The sequence below is a fragment of the Alternaria novae-zelandiae genome (genome assembly GCF_023758075.1).
Source record: "Alternaria novae-zelandiae strain BMP 2774 chromosome Unknown scaffold_12, whole genome shotgun sequence".
NCBI classification, from domain to species: domain Eukaryota; kingdom Fungi; phylum Ascomycota; class Dothideomycetes; order Pleosporales; family Pleosporaceae; genus Alternaria; species Alternaria novae-zelandiae.
The window spans coordinates 223663-241871 of record NW_026056972.1 but is presented as its reverse complement, the minus strand read 5'-3'; the positions used below and the strand labels follow the sequence as shown (position 1 = coordinate 241871).

The 18209-nt window shown below is 52.7% G+C and overlaps 4 protein-coding genes across 4 annotated transcripts; 2 read left to right on the top strand and 2 right to left on the bottom strand.

Moving 5' to 3' along the window:
* Positions 1-415: 415 nt before the first annotated feature.
* J4E88_006244 (uncharacterized protein) lies at positions 416-910 on the top strand (the record flags this gene model as incomplete). Its single annotated transcript, XM_049399874.1, has 1 exon — positions 416-910. The coding sequence occupies one exon, from the start codon at positions 416-418 to the stop codon at positions 908-910; it is 495 nt and encodes a 164-aa protein (XP_049254185.1).
* A 2034-nt stretch (positions 911-2944) lies between these two features.
* J4E88_006243 (uncharacterized protein) lies at positions 2945-4675 on the bottom strand (the record flags this gene model as incomplete). The annotated part of the gene is made up of 1 exon (XM_049399873.1): positions 2945-4675. The coding sequence occupies one exon, from the start codon at positions 4673-4675 to the stop codon at positions 2945-2947; it is 1731 nt and encodes a 576-aa protein (XP_049254184.1).
* A 7574-nt stretch (positions 4676-12249) lies between these two features.
* On the bottom strand, positions 12250-15327 carry J4E88_006242 (uncharacterized protein; the record flags this gene model as incomplete). Its single annotated transcript, XM_049399872.1, has 7 exons — positions 12250-12486; positions 12563-12943; positions 12995-13054; positions 13106-13337; positions 13386-14204; positions 14260-14933; positions 15007-15327. The coding sequence occupies 7 exons, from the start codon at positions 15325-15327 to the stop codon at positions 12250-12252; spliced, it is 2724 nt and encodes a 907-aa protein (XP_049254183.1).
* Positions 15328-15924: 597 nt separating this feature from the next.
* On the top strand, positions 15925-17493 carry J4E88_006241 (uncharacterized protein; the record flags this gene model as incomplete). Its single annotated transcript, XM_049399871.1, has 1 exon — positions 15925-17493. The coding sequence occupies one exon, from the start codon at positions 15925-15927 to the stop codon at positions 17491-17493; it is 1569 nt and encodes a 522-aa protein (XP_049254182.1).
* Between the last annotated feature and the right edge of the window lie 716 nt (positions 17494-18209).

The window sequence follows — 18209 nt, the reverse complement described above, 5'->3', positions numbered from 1 at the left end:
TGACGACCTGCTCCGACTCATTCAAACGATCAAAGACAGCCTGGACCTGGACCGTGAGCGCATAATCGTTTCTCACTTTGCGGTCCCAAATTCAAACGGAAAATTGTGTACAAACGCTGTGGATCAAGATCGAGCGGTGAACATAGCAGCAAGTATCATGTTCATGACGAATTGTGGGACACCGCAAGTTTGCGCGGATTTCCTGGAGGAAGGTGGTCCATCCATTTCCTGGCGCGGCGACGTGACTGCTACAGCGTTTGTTTGCGAAGCCTTCCCACGTACGATCTCTGGTCTTCTAGCGAATGGTCTGGGCGACACCAGAATGTCTGATTTCCTTGGATCGCTGGCTGCGAGCAAACTCGTCAAGGCTGGGTTCAGGCTCGAACCGACTGATGATCTACGCAGCCACTTGACAATGGACTACAGTGGAAAGAGAAAGGTTGTCCGGATTTTCCACTGTTCTGCCGTATTGAAGGAGATGCTGTCAGCAAGTCGACCGGATGGGAGTCGCTGCTTGGTCCCACGATCGCTCGCCCTGGAAGTCCTGTACACACTGTACAACATTCTATTTCCCGACGACCGATCTGGTACATACGTTACAAAGTGCGGCTTCGACCCAGATGTATTACGATGCGATGTGTCCCGATACCGGCGGAAAGACGACCCCGAGGTAGACCACACCTACTTCGGTACTCGCCTCAAGGAGATCTACGACGAGATGCAGAACCCAACTCCTCGCCATGACTGGGCAAATTGGTTTCATCGACACAGTGCGCAGCGATACATGATGATGGCAACGATGATCGGAGTCTTCATCGCGGTAATCATCGGAATCCTTGGCCTCGGAATCTCGGGTTTCCAGGCTTACGTGTCGTACCAGCAGTGGAAGCATCCTGTAAAGGATGCATGAATGGAGACGTATGTTTCGAACGTGGAACAGGCGGTGACGGATGCGTAGAGACTTTCCCCGATGGATTTCGGTGATGGCACGATGCCGAAAGACAGAGAAGAGAAATGGGATGGTGGGGAAAAATGGGTGGCAGGGAGGAACAAGCGAGATGGCAGCCGCACCCGCGCATGCGACGCGGCTCCTCGAGATAGCACGAACATCGTACTACTTACGACTCACGCACGACAACGACTCACATACTGCATGCATCAGGCAGCAGTGCGTACGATACTTCCCTTGAGTGACAAGTATACTGAGTAGCTTCTATCTTTTTATTCTGACTCGGGAGCCGGTTGAGACCCAATGCTATGACAGTTCCGCGAAACGACCGAGGACCATCAGATGTATAGTCATCCTCATTTTACGAATTGTCGGTCAATGACAAATGTCACAGTGTTGCCAGAAATCCGGTTTGACTTTGTTGAAACTTCCTCAATCATGCGAGGTATCACTGATCAGCTCTTGGCCATCACATCTGGGCATCAACAAAGCCACGAAGCCGGTTTCCTACGGCACTCTATAGGGCTAGGTACGGTACTTTGTGAAAAGAAACTCCTCGTATTCGTCTCCACGATGCCCGTTAAAGCAAGTTGTTTCATGGCGATCTCAATAGAGGAATGCAAAGTCCCGAAGCAGCGTCGGAGTCTCCATTACTCGCCGGCTTCGTATCGCACCCTCGAGTCGCACTCCAGCTCTATGCAACGCAAACTTCCATATCAATAGGCGGGATAAAGATCCGACGAATAGGAAGTCTACCCACAAAGGTGACTCGCAGCGATGCGCCGGCACGAACAATTTACGTCTCAACTGCCATTGCCAAGCACTAGCACATAGGCGTCCAACTCCTCCCTTCCAACAACCCGTGCCATCTTCCCCAAATGTATATACATTTATCCGTCCAAAGGATCAAGATCTCACTCGGATCTATTTCAAGCCACCCCGTCCTGCACAGCATTCTCGCACAGAATGCCTGGTTCAGTAATCCCTTTGTTAACCCACAATGGCCCTTGCTGCTCGCTTCGCTACCATCACTACTGATTGGCCCGGCTACCGCAGCTCGCGAATCGAGATCCTTTCATCGATGTGCAATGCAGATAATGATAACGGCAGACGGGGCGTTGCGGCACCGGCTAGTCGAGATGTGATAGCGATGATGTGATGATGGTTGTTGTTCATTAACGGAGGGTTCCCCGGCTAGCTGGGTTGGACTGCGCAGCGGCATGTGATGTTATGCCGTGTCTTTTAGCGTAGGAATGCGGCGTAGTGATGATTTTGTGATCATTCTTGAGGTGAGAATTCCATGTTCGGGTCGTTAAGAAGTCCATGTCTAGGATAGCCATGTAGTTATCGTGTTTCGAGGTTAGGTTTGCAGGAATAGTCGTACGATTGCGCAGCCCAAGCCGAACCGTTGAGAACAACGTATGATAATGCACCGGGTGGATGCATGCGATTTGTTGAGTGAGGTCATTGAAGCACAGTGTTGGATTATATGATTGATTTATCTGATTCGTCGCGCGTATCCGCAGTGTTTAGGGTTAAGTGGTTGCTACTATGGAGCACTAGCTACATGCATCGGGTTATAGTTGTACAAGGGTATGGCGGTAATGAAGAAGCAGAACAACGCGAACAAGAAGAGATTCATGCAATGCAGTGCGACTAGGTATCGTAGACGACCATGCGGAATAGAGGAAATAAGGTGCTTTTGGTATTAGAGCCACCACAAGAGACAGAATGAATGAAACACGTATACAGAATTCCAGTAACATAAACAAGGAGAGCGAAAGATCCAACTCCGACTGTATCCATAAGGAAAGTGGGTAACCAGTTACCGCGGGGTGCCAACATGCAGGTATTGAACAAATACCGCCTTCGCCAAAGGAAATGTCGCTAAGGGGGTATCGCAACCAAATCATCCTCCATGAATGTCTCGTATATGCTCTGTAGATCGTGGGTATATCTCGGTAAATGTGTGAAATGATGCAATGCGACGGCACCCTAATAACCATGGGGCGCGTTAGATGTGTACTTTTGCTCGGGGGCGTACTTCTGGTCCGTCACGTAATAAGAGTGAGGATGGGGAGCCGCTGGAAATTGCGGCGCGTTGAATGGCTGCACGGCTACAGGCGCTGAAGCCCTCCTTTGTTGGTCGGGTTGCGATCCGGGGACCTGAGCGTGATGAGGACCGACTGGCGAGTCTTGGGAGGGCAAGGCATGAGCGTCGAAGCCCGCGGACTGAGGCAGAGCGTACGGAGCTGGTTGCGGCGTCTGGTATGCCGAGGTGGGCTGAGTATACGAGGTCGCTGATGTGGCCGACGGAGGGTCGAAAGAGTAGTGACGCGCAGACTGTGGTTGCGGCGCGTAGTGCGAGGATGGAGCAGCGTGTGAGGAGTACTGAGAGCTTGCGGAATGTGGGGAAGAATATTGCTGGGGAGATGGCGGATGCGCGTAGTGCTGCGACGGAGGCTGCTGGACGGAGTATTGATGTGCCGGTTGGTGGGCCGAGAATGGAGGCGCGGCATAATGTTGGGGGCTGTGGTGGCTAGAGCCATACTGGGACACCTGAGGCCCATGCCAGTAGTCGGGAACTGTTAGGTGGAGAGGAGCATGTGTCTGGAGCTGGCCCTGTGCGCCGATTGACTGGGTAACAGCTCCAATAACGTGGTGCTGGACATGGCTGGGCTGGATGTGGTGCGGGTAGCCAGCTACCAGGGGCATGTCTTTGCTCTCTTCATCTTCAAGGCTGACCTTCCAGCCATTCAGAAGCTCCGGTCTTGGCTGAATGTCGGCTAGCTTTGGGTCCTGGAATGGTCGCTTCAACTTCCCGCTGACGACGTCCTCGAGACTGTAGTAGGAGATGACGTGGTGGTGGGTACCCTGGTACTTGACTGAGATAGTCTTCTTCATCAGACCGCCCTCCTTGAACTCATAGCTGTCGATGAGGGAGCCACAGAATCGTCGCTGTTGGTCGGGCGTCAAGCTTTGGGCGAAGTTGGCGTAAACCTTGTTCATGGAGTCGACATCGCCTGGCAGGGACGCGTCGAAGGCTGAGGTCTCGTATTCGTCCTCGGAGTTCTCCAACACTTCACCAGTCTTGGACCTCATTGGGCCGTTGTTCTCCTTGCGCTTCCTCTTGGTACCGCACGACGGGTTGAGGGCCGACTTCTTCTCTTCAGGCTTCAAAGCTCGCACCAGCTGGCGATATATGAGGCAGTTGTTCATCACCCGACTAGGGGACCAGTGCACAGCATCGGTCCATCGTTTGATACCGGAAGCGTTCTCCTCGTACACCAAGACGGTTCCAGAAGTGAGCATCTCTGCGCGTTCCTTATCATGCGGCCTGCGGCTGATATGGCTGAGACGGCCTTGAAGTGCGGCCTCCACAACGGTCATGGCATCTTTGGTGGTATCGAGGAATCCCTGCCACGTTGGCTTGAAAGCCGGCTGTGCTTTGACCATGTTACCTGTGACCTGGGGTCTTGGTGGTGGTGGTGTGCTAGTTGCGGTCGAGAGGACGCGAGATGTAGCGATAGACTGATTGCGAGATGGTTGACGAACTTGCTGTTGCATCGAGGGTGTGAAGCTGGCGTACATGGAAGGATCGAACATATTCGAGTACGCAGGTTGTTGAGCGGTCGGTTGTTGAGGCCAGTTCCACGAATCTGTGTCTCCATAGCCCTCCACCTTTTGCACGCCACCTAGGGACATGTCATGTCCAAAGGGAGGCATCGTCAGAGTCGATGCCCGGATACCTTGCAACATGGGGAAAAGTAGTCTTGGATAGTTTCGACTCCGTAAATGGATTGGCTTATTGAAGCTGGTCCGGAAAATAGAAGCTGGTTAAGTACTTATAACAGCAAAATCATCCGCTGTAGCTAGTTAGCGCATGGAATCAAGCTTGATTGAACAAGAACTTACCACTGTCGATGATGCAATAAACGAGTGTTGTCGAGAGTAGATGTGCGAACGGTTTTGATGATGTTGGATGGGCGGGACGAAAGGCGGGGCAGGTGCGTTGACGATGCAGATGGATAGCTGTGCCGACTGCAGTCTGTGATCTCGCTTACAGAGAGGAGAATTATGCGTTGGTCGTTATGATGGGTTGCAGCGGGAGTGGAGGAACTGTATAAAGGGTCAGAAATTGTTTGGATAGTCTCCAAGCCACATGGTGGTAGAGGGGCGGGACTGTGCACGTACTGGCGCTGCAGATGCAAACAACGATACGGAGAATGTAGCTCGCCGACAGGAGGTACCAGAGAGTGGTCCAGGGAACGGGTACAACTATGTATAATTGGGGGTTAATATCGATGCGTCGGCGAATTGCGAAGCAACCAGGATGTTAGGGTAGGCAGGCCCTGGGACGATAATAGGGAGTGGAGGTAATAGTAGCAACGGCGGCATCAGCCAGCGGACATGGACATGGCTCCTTGGGATTTGACGCTATCCAGCCTATGACAGCTAGGATGGGCTGTCGGAGATAATTGGCGACTCCTGGCAATGACTCTGATGGATGGGGCAGGTCAAGCGTGAGGGAATATGCACGACTTGCGACAGAGCACGAAGGCAATACGTCGTGATGGAGTGCCTGGGAGGGAAACGCTTGTCTCCGGCGGCCATGACACACTGCGAGACTGGCCGCTAGGAAGGCTTTACCTGGTTAGGATGGCAGACAGTTGATGGCCACAGTAGCGCAGCGATCGCCCCCTGCCTCGCGCACTGCTAGGCCCTGGACGGAGACACTGGACATGTGAGGCAGTCCTGCTGGGGATGTTCGCCTCCAGCCATCCGCCAGTTCGTGGGTCTGGCCCATGAGACGATCAACGCACACAAGCAGCCTTCCCTGCGCCCACTCCACCGCCGCCCACCGCACCATTGCCAGCTAAACTAGTGCGCCATGACTCCGCAGCTGCCAGGGCCTGACGTTAGGACAGCGTAAGCTTCATGTTCCTGGACGGCGGCCGCTGGTGAGGCAGCACGCGAAACTCTTTTCATCCCGCAACGTCCTGGACCCAGAAACGGCCGTCCGAATGCATTGAGGAGGAGTATCGGGTCAGCATGAGCAATGCGGGCCTTCCGCGTGGCTTCAGCAGGCCCGAAGTCGGTCGGATGCTGAGGAAGCGGTGCGGAGATGGCCAAGAGAGCAGGATGCAGCCGGAACAAGGCACAGCGCAGACGTCCAGCATGGCGACTGGGATGCGATTATGCGAATCCGAAAGAGACTAAGCGTCATGAGCAGAGTGGCCAAGGACCACGCACACTGGTCTAATCATCGCGGATCCGGGACGGTGCGCTATGTTTCACACGGTCGCGTCTGCTCTGTGGCCCTGCCCAGCAGCCCCAGCTGTTGTCGACCAACCCCTACATCAAAGGTTCGCTGCGACCATGCAAACGTCAACGCCGCACCACCGTCGGTTGGGGTACCCAGGGCGACGAAAAATCTCCCGAGAATTGCGCATCTCCGCGCGCGTTGCGTTGGGTATGGCTCAGTCGTCGCACATTCGCCTTGCGTCCGCGAAGGGCATCGCTTGGTCAAGTGACGACCGAACGCGGCCTAGCGTGCACGTGCCGGGCTGCTGTCCTTCCCCTCATCCTGGAGAGAATCATGCACGCCCATCACACTCCATCTAAAAAATTGCACCGCTCAGCACGCCGTGACCTGCGAACTTCTCCAATAGTCTGTGTGAGATGCGTCTACCGTAAGCCTGAGATTTGCAGCTATGTTTTCGTCCAGACCAGCACCCACCGTGGAGTTGTGGGGTCACGGCTTCCGCTGCCACCCATTCATACGCCTCAGAGTCCGCTGCTTCGACTGCGATGCGATGCGACTGCATTTGGAGACGTCTTCAGGCGGTTTGACGCGGGGCTGGCAATGACGACAATGCAGCCGATACGTGACGACCAAGCGGGTCCTGGTGCAGTCGCAGCAACAGAACTGCATAGCCTACTGCAGAGGCACCTCGGTGACTGACGCGCTATCCTTGCCCTGAGGGCCAGGGATAGAGCCGCGTCTGCTCTCCCCAGACGTGCGCTTCAGCCTTGATCGTCCCTTGCAAGCTCACCAGGTGAGTTATCATCTAGTCAGGAACGTCATCTATAGCCGATGATGTGCGGTGTGCCGATTAGCCAGACACTGGACGGCGCTATCAATTCCGGTCCGCAGCCAGGCTTGTGAGGCGCGAGTCAGTGCTGTCCTGCAAGTCACGCACTTCGCCCTTTTCGGCCGGGCGGCATTGCAGATATCATCCTCGTTTGGTTAGGGTGGGCATCACTTGTCTCCGTGCGTTAGCATCGCTCTCTTTGGAGGCTTGCTGACACCGCGCCTGACAGCAACCAGGTTTCAACGGCTATCGCTAGATGCTAGGAGGTCGCATTGAGAAGACGACTGCATTCTGGCCACGTCCGAGAGGAATCGACTAGACATGTGCTAGCTGTCCGCTGGCCTCCAGTGTCTATCATCGACAATTGATAGCTGGGGGACGCATGTTCGCCAATTGTGGCGCGCCCCTCCAGCGCATTGCTCAGACTGGGAACATCGTTGCTTTGCAAGCTCTTAAACAAAGCAAATATAGGTCCCGGACATATATACAACCAGCATCGACTCAGGCCGCACGTTCGCAGTCGGTCGTTGATCAGTGAGTCCACTCTCAACCTGGAATCAGGTCATCAGGTTATCGCAGACTGTACTAACCTAGTCCTCCTTGTCCTGTTCGCGTTTCAATCGCAATAGCGCTGACCTGGATTAGTTTTTTTACTCTCCAACACACGTGCTCATTCGTGTCGTTATGGTCTGATTTTGTCGCAACGAGACCTATCGCGCCCACTGCTAACCGCGCTATTCTTACTGCTATGACCAGAAGTTCAGCTGCGCCCACGAATCGTCAAGTCAGGACAAGACATGTACCTTGTCGCTTTCGAAGCAGGCTCTTGTGGATAGCTCATTGAGTCTGCGCCAGCGTCTCGCCTGCCCCGGATTGTTCCCGAGGCGCAGGTGGCAGCGAGTGTGACTTCAGGTGCGCGGGTAGGCGAAAGTCGGCTACGATCAGCACAAGTTGGATGATGTGATGTCTTTGCACATCAACCGCGACGCGCTAAACACACAGCAGGGTCTTGTTGCGTACGGTACGATCACGGCTCAGTCGCAAATACCGCATCGATCCTACTTTTGGAGTGGACACGATGACTGCGATGGTGCTATGTAACATTCTGCAGCATCTGCTCGACCATCACACCGACGCGCAAATGCACAGCGGCGTCACGATAATCCTTCCATGTAGCCTGTATCACGTGTCGATATCAACCTCGGTTTTCATCGCCCGTTCCGGAACCGAACGGCGTCGCGGTTGGAAAGGAAGAAGCGACTCAACGTCTCCTTGTCGCGAACGCCAACTTGAGTCAGCATGCTCAAAGTCCAGATCCTGTTTCGTCAACGTTGAGAGAAAGCCGGCATGCCTTCGACCTGGGAGAGACTCCATGACGATCAAGCCCTCCCGGCGTGCAGTCTACCTAGGATCACCCCCGACATGTTCTATTGACTGATAGTGTACCTTGGCGCTATCCGCGGCGAGATCCACCCTCAGCATCCATTTACTCCTCGTGTTGGGCATTTTCGCAGGTCGGCAAGCTCCATTAGACCTACTTCCACACTGTACAGGTGCGCAAATGGGTGCACATGACGGGGATGATCTACACCGGAAGATGAGGTCCCTGGACGATCCTGGAGATCCGGATCGTACGGATATTTCCTGCTAGCAATGCGCTAAGCGGCTATCTTCCGCGGAGCGCAACGAGTGCGAACATCGTGTGCGGCGAACTCCTCCCCAGGGACCAGAGGGAAAGCTTGTTTCGGGGCTACCTCGGCCAATGTCGAGTCCTCATTTGTCAAGCGTCGTGGAGGGGTCCGGCCCGCGCAGCTGTAGTCCAAAATGTAAGTGCGGGCGCCACGTGAACTTGGTTGCACACCCAACCTGCAGTTTTATTCTCCTGAGATTAACTCCAGCGCAGGATTTATTCGCCCCGTTGCAGTAGCATCCGGAGCATTAATCGATGTTTCATCCATGACCCTGCCGGGGCGCTGTAGGCAGATGCTCGAGCGACGGCACCCACGACTATCGACTCGCCGGACTTGTAACTAAGGACATCGTCTGTTGCACAGTTTCGTGGCACCTGACATTCCCGTAACTCCCGCTGTTGGCTTCATACGACGTTACCTGTCTCGTCGCTTGCACCTCGGCACAACATCCAGGAACATCACTTCACCCATCATGCGTCACAAACGGCGGCGCTGTTTCTTTATCGTGTGGCTTCAAGCACGCCGTCGGTACCCTTAAACATCACGGCTTTCATCCGCCATGGCGTATTGCGATTGGCCAGCTAGCTGCTAGCACATCAATAGATCGTCTAACATTGCCGTAGAACAACGCCACCACACACCGTCAGTTTTCGATTGTGCTGTCAAGTTGGGCCAAGATATGGGCTTGCCAAAGTTGCCCGGGAGGTCATACTGTAACCTCAACTGAGAAAGCACCCTCACCCTGTCAATGACTCAACCATGCCTGAGGGCTGGACTTTCTCTCAGCGGCGCCTGCAACGTCACTGTCTAGTTACCTCATACCTTCTGGACCTACTGGAGGCGACTAGCCATGTGCTACGTTCTCGTGTTCAACAGTTTCACTAACCGGCTGTATCCTTAACTTTGTCGCCCTGATGTTCAGCCTCGTGGTTTTTGAACGAATGAGCTCCGGCGGGGCTATAATCCGAATGTTGAATTAATCCTATTCGCACAATGGACTCTCGATTATCGACGAAATTTCCTGCAGTATGGTACGACTTTGCACCAGCACTGTTTCAGCCCACTGCCAGTTGGTAGCCGCATTGAATTGCATGCTCCACTGTCTCTAACGTCGAACCAGACTCGTGTGCTGCAAGTGCAATACATTGCGGAATGACGTGCGTTAGAAACCTTCCTGGCGCAGACCTTCGTGTAGCAGGATAGACGAATCCACTCAACAAGATCGGAGACATCTGCCAAACCCGGCGAATTCTCGAGACAGACATCAAGTCCGCATTCGTACGTACAAGCGCGGCAAGATCACGCACTTGAGCTGTCAGCTTTTCACTACTGTACTATGACCGTTGCTTCACTACTGCTCCGCCGTTGAAGATGTCGGCCTAGACTAGGTAGCCCAGGAACATGACCTTCTGACGAAGTTTGTTCAGCCACCAGTCCACAGCCCCTCCAAAAAAGTGAGCTCGTCACAGACGTTCGCTCACGCCCGCACCGCAAACGCAAGGGACACGCTGTTTCACCAGGCGGGCCACTCCGTATTCAAAAATCCTTCAGGGCGTCTAGACACGGATCCGCGAGGTCTTCCCGACTACCTCTACTCCAAGGCCCTTATGCGGTTGACGTTGTGCGCGCGGATCAAGAGACAGCCTTAGCGGGTCTTTCCGCCCTGGATGCTCATCACGGTCTCACCACGTTCATCCGTGTATTTCTTCATGTTGGTTTGGACTAACTAGGAAACTTGGTTGTTTCAGACATCTTTGCCACGTGGGATGAAGGTGGAAATTGCGGGGAGCTGGGTCGGACAGAGCGAAACTGACTCATTCAGCAATGACGTCCACACACTTCCAGCGGAGCAGTTGGCCGATGATGATGGTAGTCTGCTACCGATCATTTTCGGCTTGGCGGAAGACGAAGAACATCCGATTCGGACGACTGTCGTGCGGTACTAAGCTACAACGCCACCACGAATCTCGATGACAGCCCTAGAATCTAGGCACGCTACATCGTATTATGCAACACCAAGCTGCACCGCTCACGATGTGTCGATATGGGGAAACATCCGCGAGCTGCACGGCAATACCCTCTCGCATATACACACCAATCAGGAAGCTGCTAGCAATCTTATCTCCACGAAGCTCTATTCTGTCCTCTCGATCGCTGCAAGGGGTCTGGTCCGGTAGGTTTGATCGAAGCCGAAAGTTTGACCACTGCAGGCATTGCATGATCGAACACTTCGGTGCGGACCGTTTGTCTGGACAGGACATCCGCAAGTTACGTGTCAACCTTACCACCCACCATGCTGCACAGCTCGCAATCCTGCAGGTAATTAAAGTCTTTAATGATGCCATGATGATCACTACGCAACATTTAGCGGCGCCGTTGGTCTGCTCTTTGAAACAACTCCGATGCTGCAAGATGTGCAGGAGCGATCTGGGCACCTAGATGAGAGAGCTGGATATCGATACCCTGCGCATGCGTCTTCCCCAACGAAACGCTTGCAGAAATGATTGGGCACCAGTGCGACATACCATCAGATACCCCATTGCCTCTTGGAGTAATGCCGGGACATCCTCATCTCCCATTCCAAGCTTGTGGATGCCCCAATGTGGTCGAGCAAACAACGAGCATCCTTACATATCATGCCCAACAACGCCCAACAGGGCCAGCACGTTGGAACTTGTTGAGAAGAGTCACAAAACCGGTTGCAGTCGTGAGGGGTGGCACCCGCACTGGTTGTTTAGGGCTGACTGTGTAGCACTCGTTTCGTTCATGATCAGCAGATAAACGGTTGCTGATCGCGCCGAGAGAAGGACCGAAGAAGCCGTTGGATTGACATGGGGAGGCTTCGCGCCGTCCACGGTTTTTTGGCTTATCTCGGGGGATCTGTGACTGGGGTTTTGCAAGATTGTCTCTGGTCGCGATCTCTGCGGTGTTACTTTTTGGGGTAATGGCGCTGTTGGAGTTCGCACAACGCACGCAATCGGGACGTTGTGGTCAGTCAGCCAATACAGGGGATGAGGCAATCAATAGTGATGCTGAATGCGGGTGCATGGAGCAGTGCTTGAGCCGCGTCGTTCTTGCTGGGTTGAGCGGCTCCAGCTGCACTGAATGGCTGACGAACCCCGCAAGGGAATGCGCGTTCGCTCTTGCAGGCGCTGGACGCGCGCTGCAACGTCTCCCAGGAAGCTGCCTTCGCAATGTGGCATCCATTTGCCCGCGATAGCGTAGTCCCTTTGGGAGTTCCGTTCCTCTGGAGCCTCATTTTTTTTCGAACCGCTCTCCTCCGTTGGCATGCTAACTGCCGTGTTCGCCCAAAGTCTGACATAAGATCAATGTGAGCCTGATCAGTGCACGTGGGAGGCAATCGCCCCTTTTCTCATCCCTTTCACAGTGCAGAGCGAGGTTGGGTACGTGTAGCCGCAAGAGACGTAATGTAGGTGTAGTGATAGTGGATAAACGGCAAGTAACGAGTGTTGTTAAAAATACACATTGCCACCCAGTACCATGAACGTGGGTACTACCATGGCGAAGGCACATTCGAGCCTTCGCCCAAGACGGTGCTTGAAGCGATGGATGAGCTTTCGGGCCTCCCTAGCATTCTGCCATGTGCTTCCAGGAGCTTCTCATGACAGAAGCCGATGATCTTTTGTCGAAACTCAGGATTGTAATGTGTGCACAACTCATAGTGATCGCAATCAGCCACCATCATCTTTTCGTTTGGCAAGCCAATTTTGGCTAATTCGTAGGTAACAATCTATAGCATGTGTTAGAATCGTGTATGGCGAAGAGCAGTATTTCGTAGTAGCAAATGTAATCTGTCCATGACATACCACGTATTTCTCTGGTCTCCATCTACGCCCAAGCAACTTCGTCTCTTCCACGCGCATTGCCTTGCTCTCTCGACCATCCCAGATTGACAAGATGGGCAAGTTCGGAAGGGACTCGCGGATGTACTTCTCGAATTCGTTGCAGAGTGAGCAAACATATCTGGTTTGGAGTTCCAGGTCCATGAGCTTCCTGTCGATGGTTTTTGACCTTCTGGATGTAGGCGGTCTTGTAATGATACCCAGCATATTCTCATGATCTGCCTTGTTTTCGTCTGTAGGATGGGGTGTTCCAAGAAAGACGATTCCGACTGTGTTGTTGACGAGATCCTTATGCCACTGGGCCGGGAAGCTTCGGAGCTCAAGGCTACTAGACTTCCAGAAGAACTGGTCTTCGTCAGCTTCGATCCTTCTCGATCTGTGGCTCAATGGACTCACATCTTTTATGAAGATACCTCCAATACCGTGGCCTAGAAAAACCATGGGTAGGGACATTGTCTACATCTTTTTTTCAGATATGTAGCTGACTTGGGTACTATGGCTACTTACGTTAGTCTGCTCGCGATATTCATGGAGCTGCTGCATCATCGTGTGTGAACTGTCCCTTACTTGGTTCCAGCGATTGAAGTCTTTTCCATTGACTGGTAAGCCGTGACCGAGTTCAAGGACTTGGATGTTCATGTAGTGCTTGGTGAGGTCGCGCACAAGTGGCTCATCGTGGAAGCCGTCTCTACTCCAGATGTCGGCGGGAGGATCACCCAAGCCTGGTACAATAACGACACTATACTAATGTCAACGCAAAGTTACTCTCATCAGATGGTTTACTTACTATGCATCGGGCTCCAGCGTATGCATAAGGTCGCTTGGTAGTTCGAGAGGCCTGAGCGTGCAGCCTTTCTCACGAACGATGGAAGAATCTTTTGACCACGCCGGACTCATGGGGCTGGCACTGGCACTGTCTAGGGACATCTGAGAGAATGGCATCGCCCTCGTCCAATGGCCGCTAGGCGCCCTTGGGGACGTGTCCGATATTGACTGTGACGGTGATGCCTCTGATAGGGTTGTACCAGGTGAAAGGGTAAAGTCATCGGCTGTTATCGGCCTGTCAAAATACTCTTCAGTCTCTTGTAGAGAGTCTGTACTGCCTAGATCAGAGCGTAGTGTTGCTGATCTCGTCGCATATGGTGGTGTAGTGCTGCCGGATCGGCGCTCTTCTTCCGAACTTCTGTGACTCTTCACACTTTCCACTGTTGCTGCGAGTGTTGAGCTATTGATCTGGTTCAATGTCGACCCACCGAGTGATTCCTGCGACTGTGAAGACGCCTTCTGTACCGTGCGGTCAGTCGGTAGGTCGAAAGTAGATGAGTCGTTGGCAAGTGGTGACGGTCGTTCTACTAGTGTCGTAAGACCAAGAGCATTTCGGTGTGAGTCTAGATCTGTAGCCTCGACATTGCGCCGTGAGAATGTGGAAAGCCTTTCTTTGGCCGAGGTTTTGACAGAGTCGAAGGCTTTTATCATTATAGTAGAACGCTCCGCATCACCCCAGGCCAGAGATGCCGTAGTCGCGGCATTAGATAATGTCTGCTGTGCTCCGTTGAAGAGATAACTGGTCCTGTTCTGGTCTTTCTCAGACAGTATAGAGGCCGGCCTATGTGATGTGAGCATGTTGATCTTCTGGAAGGGGATGATAGCTGTTCTCTTACCTCAATGATTCGATCGACTCTCTAGCCTTTTGTGCTTTGAGCCAGGGATCTTCAAGAGCTTCGTCTGCTTTGGGACGATTCTCAGGAATGACTTGCAACAGTCTCTCAAGTAAATCGCATCCTTTCCGTGAAATACTTTGCGCTTGCAACATGTGATAAGGAAAAGGCGTTTTGCCCTCAACGTACGATCCCAAATCCTTTTCAAAAGGCTCGCTGCCAGTGAGAGTCTGGAAAACTAGTGCGCCCAAAGCCCATATATCCACGGCATTGGTGTATGATTTGCGTCCAAGGAGATCCTCACAGCTGACCCAACCTTTTCTTATCAGAATTTCGGGTGCCATGTAGCCTTCCGTGCCAGTATATGTTTTAAGCGACGCGGCGTCTTGCATACGTTTGCTGACTCCAAAATCGCCGAGCTTGACCCACCAGTTAGGGCCGCACTCTTTGATTAGCACATTTTGTGGCTTCAGATCACGATGAGCGAACTCATTGTCGTGCATACTTTTGAGTCCGACGAGTATTTGATGGGCGATGCATTGGGCTTCGTGCTCTGGTAGCGGGCCGAACTTGTCAAGATAGCGGCCTAGATCGCCATGAGGAAAATATTCCATCGGGATGTATACATTTTCGTCATCATCGTACCATCCAAGCGACTTGACGAACGATGAACTGAACTATATTCATGGGTGCGTCAGCCCTGCCTAACCCGATGGGTCATGGCTTGAGACCGAACGAAAGAATACTCACCTTCTCCTGAGAGAACTTCGCTATCGCATGCAGTTCAGGCTTGTAGTCGACTTTAGGCCCCTTCTTGATGATCTTGACGGCTCGTCTCTTTGAGTCACTGTCGCCGCCGGCCCCTACCAGCTTCTGCAGCCAAACGGTACCGAACGATCCCTGGCCGAGTTGTTCGGTCTGCTCCCACTTCTCCTTCTTGTTATTCTTCCCGAGAAGAGGAGTCGTGTCCGGCGTCCGAACATGATGGATCGTGAAACCTTTCTTGAAGATTGTGTCCAGTTTGGAATCGGCCACTAACTCCGGCACTATCTCCATAACTCCGATGTCCATGGAAAGTGGGGCAGTCAAAGGGGAAGTAGCGAAGGCCTTGGAAGAACTAGACACAACACACAACACACGACAAAACCGGTATACGAGCAGCGCTGGAGTAATGCTGCGTGCGAGAGGTGAGAGGGGTGTGATGTATCTCGGAAGCAGCAGCAGCGTCATGATCCAACCCCAGCCTACCCCGCCGATGTACCCAGGTGGCACGGCAGGCACTGCCTATTCGCCCCCCAATTGCGCATAGGTGGTAGAGATCGACCCTGTATCTCTTCTCGTATGTATATTAACTAGCCTTGCGCCGTCATACACAGCCTGTTCTGCGTCTATTTGCAGCTTTTTCGGCCCCTCACTCTCAGCCACTGACGATTATCGCTACCCGTTCCGTCTGATCCTTGACAATACCCCTCCAATCTAGGCATTCACTTTGCCCCGTACCCTGCAGTGCATCTGCTGTTACTCGCTTCTTTCTATAACTGTTCTTTGTTGATCGCGACTCTCAAGTCGTCTCAGGACAGCCTCGTAAGACTTCGCAATGTCGGTTGAAGTGGCCCTGGCAGTCGTCGCAACTGTTGACCTGGCAATAAAGTGAGTGACTCACTTCCAATGCAACCTCCTACTAAAACTTGTCTCAGATATGGCGAACGCCTTGTCGACCTGTACACTAGCTACCGAAATGCCCCGGACGAGATCAAGGAGCGAGTGCTATTGATGAAGAACAGCTGGTTTCGAATACAAACCCAACTCCGATATCTTGAAAGGATCAAGACTATACAGGGTGAAGAGTTCAAGATCATGCAAGATCAGACGCTCAGGGTGCTGCAGATCAAGTTGGAGGCTGCGGTGGGCGAAGTGCAAAACCTTGAGAAGAAGCGAGACACCGCCACCACCACCAAAACGGCCGGCGCTACGACGAAGGAGACGAAATATCATAATTGGAAGTATCCTTTCGTCAAAAAGAGCCTCGATGCCGCCATAAGCGAACTGCAAAAGTGGCAACAGGCTTTTGATCCATCCTGGTATCTGGCCCTGATGATGTCTAACCGGCTGATAGACAACAATTTGCAGGACTTCTTCGAGGGCGATTCTGAGCTGCCACCAGTTGATCGCAATGTCATTTTTTCTGCGATAGGGGTTCGCGAGTCACTCAAACCGGAATCAGGCACCGGAGAGAAGAAGAAGGTGTTTCTACCAGACAACGCGACTTCGGGCTTTGTGCGCACGCAAATCTCATACTCAACAGCATCCTTAGGTCAAACGCCAGACAAAAGCCAAACCTTCGTTTTAGACTCCGTCCCAAGTCAACAAGGCATCAAGCCCGACATTCAAGTCGCAGACGTACGCGATCTCGCTCGCAAGCTCAACGGAGCAGACGCGCTTTCATTTGGCCTGCTCAGATGCTTTGGTGTCGCCAAGGTATGCAGTAATAGCAAAACCACCACGGCTTACGATTTCGTGTTCTATATCCCGTCCTCGGTGCGATCACCACAGAGTCTCCGCAACATATTAATCGAAGCAAAACCCAACGTCAGTCTTAGTACGCGCTTTCGCCTCGCGCTCCAGCTCGCACGATCTGTTACCTTTGTCCACACTTACAAATTCGTGCACAAAGGCATCAGACCCGAAACAATCCCAGTCTTCGATGCTGAGAAGTCCGAGTATACGCACTCATTCTTGGTTGGTTTCGAGAAATTCCGCGCTGCGGACGGAAGAACTGTGATGGCCGGCGACGCCGCCTGGGAGAAGGACCTGTACCGCCACCCGGAGCGACAAGGACTAAGACCAGAAAGCGAATACACGATGCAGCATGACATCTACAGCCTCGGTGTGTGCCTACTGGAGATAGGCATGTGGCGCACGCTCGTCACATATAGCAGCACGAAAGAAGCAAGTCCGTCGCAACTCTTGCCGCCGCCGGGCTATACCGAGAAGAAGGAAATGACCAAAGCTGCTTCGCTCAAGGAAACGCTTGTTGGGATTGCGCAGCGCGAACTACCCAGCTGCATGGGCGACAAGTATACAGACATCGTCGTGACCTGTCTGACATGTTTGGACGAAGACGATCCCGAATTTGGCGACAAAACCCAGTTCCAAGATGAAGACGGCATAACTATCGGGGTGCGCTATATCCAAAAGGTTAGCGACAGGACTCCCACCACATTGACACGGTACTAATGAGTTGGGCAGATTCTGCTTGGACTGAGTAACATCTCAGTCTAGATGACTAGGCAATGCGACCTTGCAATCAAGACAGATACGATCCCAACTCACCGGCAATGATTGGAAAGAGACGTACAGGTGCATAAAATGTAGCGCAGAATAGGAGCAACGCGATCCATATAAGTACTTCCCTCGTGTGAAACCTGCGAGCTGAAGTAGTATCTCGTGTCGAACGCATAGTCTCTTCAGCACTGCCTCCTCTCCACGTGCTTCGCTGTTTGATCACTCAGTAAATCGTCACTACCTCCTAGAAGCCTATCGTCGCTGCCGCTACATGGTATTGCAGCGAACAGCAGACTACGAGCTTCACACATGCTTTCCACGGTTTGAAGTCCTTTCGCAAACTTACCCACTCTTAACAACCTACTCATCTCGCACGACTTTCGTGATTTTCGCAACTTCCACCACTCAGACGCAACGAAAACTCTTGAACCAGTCTTGTCGCCATTACAATAAAAAACATTAAACAAGAATAACGTGAATGTACTACAGTCATGCAAATGTCAAACACAACACATCCATCAAAACTAGCATCACCACAACCCATCACATCATCACACTATCATACACTACATACGACGGACACAGCACCCCAGTCCCAGGTCCAGAGGACTGCTCAGCTAAATCCCGCTTCAGGTTATCCAGTGATACCGCGATGAGCGTTTCACCAC